The sequence below is a fragment of the Adiantum capillus-veneris genome, chromosome 15 (assembly GCF_014529385.1).
Source record: "Adiantum capillus-veneris isolate H3 chromosome 15, ASM1452938v2, whole genome shotgun sequence".
Classification (NCBI taxonomy): Eukaryota; Viridiplantae; Streptophyta; class Polypodiopsida; order Polypodiales; family Pteridaceae; genus Adiantum; species Adiantum capillus-veneris.
In genome coordinates, this window is record NC_140945.1 from 92,351,598 (window position 1) to 92,356,677 (window position 5,080).

The window sequence follows — 5,080 nt, forward strand, 5'->3', positions numbered from 1 at the left end:
TGTTCTTGTTCTCTCTCTTTCACACCTCCCACAGCCAGAGGCCCGACGCTTGCCCGGCTCACGTAGCGAATACATATCCCCCGACAACGATATTTAGACCCTCGTCTTAATACATTCTCAGAAGATTCCCAAGTGTATGGTTTGATGCCCTTTTTCTTGAGGGACATTCACCATTTGTAGGCCTTACCCTCTAGTGTCAAACTTGTTTGCAATGCTCTGCTTGCATCTAAGATCGTGAATCCCATCCATTTACTCAGGAATATATTCACAACATCTTTGTTGTGCTTCATTTTCTCTCCTCTAAAAATTGGTGGCTTGGTTTTCTTTTAACAGATCATCCACCTCTTTTTGAGAGAGAAAGTGCAACCCTTCCAGATTGGAGTCTTGCTTCTACAAACAAGGGTATCAAATGTATGTTGTATATCAATATCCGAATCCATGGGGTAAAGTCTTATGCTAGCCAGAGAAAGATGTACCTTATATGAGAAAGTCGCATGCCGAAAACAAACTGTAATATGATATCAGCAACCACAAAATTCGAGTAACCTTGCTAAATTGATATTGTCATGACGTAGCCAATTGGCAATGGCGACCGCGGAGCACCGGATTGTCAATTTGTAGATAGCAAAAAGGTTTTGCTAAAGATTATCGGCTTTGTGTGGTGCAACCCGTGGTTGATGTTGCTTTCCTAGTCAAAAGCGTCGCCGATTAAAGAAGATCAAAGAGATGATGAACTTTAAAATTCTTTAAATTTTTAGAAATTTTTTGAATCTGCAGAGTTTTTACAACGTAGCTTGCCCCGAACTCCGCTCACCTTGGAACGTTGTTAACTTGTACCACTCTTGCGAGGATAGAGGAGGTGAGGGGGGGCACGGGTGTGTGTGTGTGTCGTGGGTACACTCCCTTGGAAAAACAAATTCAAACGGTGGCCTATCCTTGGGCACTCAATTGAGAAAATAACGCAAAACTTCTGAGAATAGCGATGGCGGCAACACTCCCCTTGGTAGCGCAAATTCAGCGAGCTAAAGAACCCTCGATTCTATTGCACCTCTTCCTCCCCTCTAAGCGGCCATATCCACATGGTGTTGCGAGAGAGAGAGAGTTAAATGCAAGCCCTTTTCCCAAATTAGCTCCAGACTTGCTTTTGTTAAGCTTAGCTCTGATACCACTCTGTGTGAGACCAGAGGGAGAGTCTAGAACCCATCTCTCCACCCAACCTTTGCCCCTTATATAGGCAATCTTTGAGCTTGGTTCAGACTAGCCCCTGGCCTCTGGTGTGACACTTGATATCACAACATGCCCAAAAACCAGACCCTCTTCTCCTCTCTATGTAATTTTTAAATGTTGCCTCTCGTGTTCTTTTAACTCTTTTGAAAAAGTGATATGAATCTTTATGTCTCACTAAAAAAATGCCTTGGAGGAGAAAAGCAAAAGCCGTACAAATCAACGTGTTGTAGATCAAGGTGGTAATCTCAATTATTTTTTCAGACTTGGTTTGCACATGTATGGCATCCTTGATAACCAAATGAGGAAAATAATTCAATGCATATACTGAGTTTTGTTTGCAAGAGGAGAACATGTTCCCTTTCAAGGTGTTGAAGATGGGTTTCTTCAATTGTTGGAAGGAGTCCATTGCGGAGTAATACTTAACGATGCTTTCTCTATGATGTTGTTCCCAAAGAGACTTGAGTTTGCTTTACTATGATTTGAAAGAAGATTGGGTTAGTGTATGGAAAACAAAATACTATGTAATGTATTGGAATTTCTTGGCTTCATGTATGTGAGGAAGTGAAGATGGTTTATTGAGAACTTAAGCTAGCATATGACTGTGAAAAGGACTTTCTTTGTGAAAGTAGTTGGGCTAGCATTTGCACATGTAATAATGTCTCGTAATTTTCAATCATTGTTGATTTCAATAATGAACATGGACACTATCGAGCGAATGATAACGTCTTTCTCAATTCTTTCTACAAGAGGGAGGCTTGCCTCATCACCATGGTATGGCCCAAAGGGGATCTAGGGCCCAAATTTGGGGAGACAGAGCGGCTTTAATCTTGACCATCCAATCACCTCTTTCTACTAGGGTGAACTAGGGGTGGGTGAACTAAGGGTAAACTAGGGGTAGGGCTTTATTGTGGCAACCGGGAGGTCTTGGGATTGACCCCCACCCCACAAGGCCGGTGAATTAGGGGTGAACTTAAGGCACCGTTTTTGCCTCTAGTTCGGATAGTCAAACGGCTGAAATTTAAAGCCGCTCCGTGCTCCCAAATATGGGCCCTAGATCCCCCCTAGCTGACCCTTGTGAGATTGTGACAAGGAGAATATTGTTTAGAAACAATAATGTGTTTTTCACCGGAAAAACTCTGACTTTCAACTAGTACTCATGGGTTTTTACGCGTCTCTACAACCCTACAAATTATTAACTAACTAGAGAAACATGAACATGGAGACTCATCAAGAAGGGATTACATGAGGCATGTAAACCATGCAAACAGAAAGGAATCTCTCTCCACAAAAACAAGTACCAATCAAAGGGCACATAGAGACTGAACTAGAAAAGTGTGTTGTATTCATGAAAATCTGCAAATATGGTGACTGACTGCCCGTGATATGGAGGGTTTACATATAGAGAATTCTCGACGAGGATCAAAAGGCATAGCACTAACAAAAAGGCACTATAAAATTTTCTTCCAGATTGATCATCCTTTCACTACTAAAGGGCATCCATTTACACCAAAACATTCTACAATGGCACAATTCGACACATATAGTGGCACTGCAGTCTCACTCCGCGCATCTGTTTGATATACTAAACCATATCCTCAATATAGAAGCCACATAAAACACATCACAATATACCAACAGAGGTATGCTGCATTTATCTTCTTGCAAGAGCCCAATGAATCCTCCACACCAGATGTCGCAATCTGAATCATAAACTCACATGCCCCAATCGATGGGTCCTCTGCAACCACCTTGCCTAGCCCATTGAAACTGCATGTGCCTAGAGCTTGATTCTGCCGTTGAAAGTAATTATTAAACGCATACGATGCATTCGCAGCTGCATCCAGGTAGGGATTGCAAGAGCTGCCATAGCCAAGTGCAGTACAATCGGAAAATGAGCAAGCATATGACATACTATCATTAAGGTTAGATTCATCACCTCCATTAGGATTGAACACACACCACTCCCTTGTCAAGTACCTCACTCCTGATGCCTCTGTAAGGTTTTGCCCGTTTGTATCTGGCAAAGAGAGAGCATATTTGGGTCTTCCATCATATTGGAAGATGCCCCAATGCCGTTCAAAATTCCCCGGCACAATCAATTTGAGGTCCTCGTCGATCAAACTAAACAAGTAAAACTGGATGAGTGAGTTGGGCCGGCGTGGCGTGCCTACCTTGCTTGCCACATGCTTCAGAAAACCTTGATTGAACCTCTTGGCGTAACCAATGTTTGCATTCACATTTCCATCTGTCGGCCACCCTATCTCACCCACAACTATACTCATTGTTTCATAGGGTCCCACGGTATTTAGTGCTGCAACCAGTGAATCATAACTGGCATCGAACACATTGTGATAGACATAAACGCCATCTACAACAGGACTACTTGTTTGATCAAAGAAAGCATAATCAACAGGAAAATGGGGGTCATTATACAAACTAATGAAGGGGTATATATTAATGGTGAATGGAGAACCATTTTGGCTCAAAAAGGTCACAATTTGCGCCATCAAATCAGCTATATCGGGGCGAAAAGTGGAGGCTGAAGGAAGGCGTGCAGATTGAATGATATCAGCATTCATTGGCACAGTCGCTTTAACTTGATCGCCTAACCTCGCTGCATTAAGGGCTCTTTGGATGTTTACAAGCGCAGGGTATGTCGTCTTGAGATTGACATTGTTGTAGGTCTTGAGGAATGGTTCATTTCCAACAGCAACATACCTGCATAAGACTTTCTTTGTGTTTTATGAGAGGCAAATTCACATCCTCGGCAATTTGTGGCACAGTTTGGACATGTAAGAGCACAACCAGACTACGAGTAAGCGTGCTTAACACCAAATTACATTAAAAAAACCCTACTGCATTCAAGCACAAGCATGTAACATGGGCATCGAGAAAGGACATACGACGGGAGAGAAAAATAACATACTTTATGTTGACGCCATTCTCATGCATGTAGCGCGCAACATTGTCTCTAACCCAAGCTGTTGCTTGCGCAAGGTCAGTCATGGCTAGCAGGAGGTCATTGGGCAAGCCCACCATAATCTCGATGTCAGTGTTGGCGAGCGCATTCAATACTCTGCTGTTTGCCTCAAAAAGCTTCACTTTAGATATCCCATTAGCTTTCAAGAGCTGCACCACTGTAGCAGGAGGCAGCGGATGTGACGCTTGCATGCCCCAATTGACTCCAAGGGCGTGTGAATGCTGTGCAATCATCATCTTCGAAAGCCAAAAAATGTATGTACACAGAGCCCACCAAACCTCTGCCCTGTTCGAGCGCATTGCAAACACTCTCTCTCTCTCTCTCTCTCTCTCTCTCTCTCTCGTGGGATATGGTTTGTAAGCGTGAGTGCGCATTTGTATGTGTACGCCCGTCAAGCGTTGTGAGATCGCGCATCTGCGCAAGATCGCAAAGCCCAAAAAGGGGAAAAGAGAGTAGGCTGTGTGAGCGCAGCCGGTGCTGGAGCGCATTTCAAGCGCGCACAGCATTTTCTCTCTCTCTCTCTCTCTCTCTCTCACACACACACACACACACACACAGGTACATGACAACTCTCAAAATGAGATTGGAAGAGAAAGGAGTAGAGTCCGGACAGTATCTACTCTTTCAGGCTTCCATACATCTGCTCGGCCAGCATGCAGCTGTGTGCATGCACCTTAATATGTGTGTGTGTGTGTGTGTGTGTTAGAGAGAGAGAGAGAGAGAGGGGGGGGAGGGCGGGGGCGGGCTCCACACTATCTCGCACAGGCATGCTCAAATGGGATCGACGGCTGAGGTGATTTGGGCCGTCAGATGCACATTTGTAACTTCGGGGAGAAAAGTGAATTTGAGGTAGGCTTGTAACTTTGGATCAAT

At 43.9% G+C, this 5,080-nt stretch overlaps 1 protein-coding gene across 2 annotated transcripts; it reads right to left on the reverse strand.

Annotated features, from left to right (window-relative positions):
• Nucleotides 1-2,542: 2,542 nt before the first annotated feature.
• Nucleotides 2,543-4,844, reverse strand: LOC147441065 (glucan endo-1,3-beta-glucosidase 5-like). Of its 2 annotated transcripts, XM_086482802.1 has the most exons (3): nt 4,154-4,844; nt 3,164-3,945; nt 2,855-3,087 (listed from the first exon to the last, which is right to left on the reverse strand). In XM_086482802.1, the coding sequence occupies exons 1-3, from the start codon at nt 4,711-4,713 to the stop codon at nt 3,005-3,007; spliced, it is 1,425 nt and encodes a 474-aa protein (XP_086338928.1). In that variant the 5' UTR covers nt 4,714-4,844; the 3' UTR covers nt 2,855-3,004. The 2 variants fall into 2 exon arrangements, with proteins under 2 accessions (XP_086338927.1, XP_086338928.1); XM_086482801.1 differs by having other exon boundaries at nt 2,543-3,945.
• Between the last annotated feature and the right edge of the window lie 236 nt (nt 4,845-5,080).

Excerpts from the sequence above, each read along its gene's own strand:
- LOC147441065 (XM_086482801.1), bottom strand. The coding sequence starts at position 4,713 with ATGCTGTGCGCGCTTGAAATGCGCTCCAGCACCGGCTGCGCTCACACA. Across the intron at positions 3,946-4,153 it reads GAGAATGGCGTCAACATAAA|GTATGTTGCTGTTGGAAATG; the intron begins GTATGTTATTTT and ends AGTCTTATGCAG.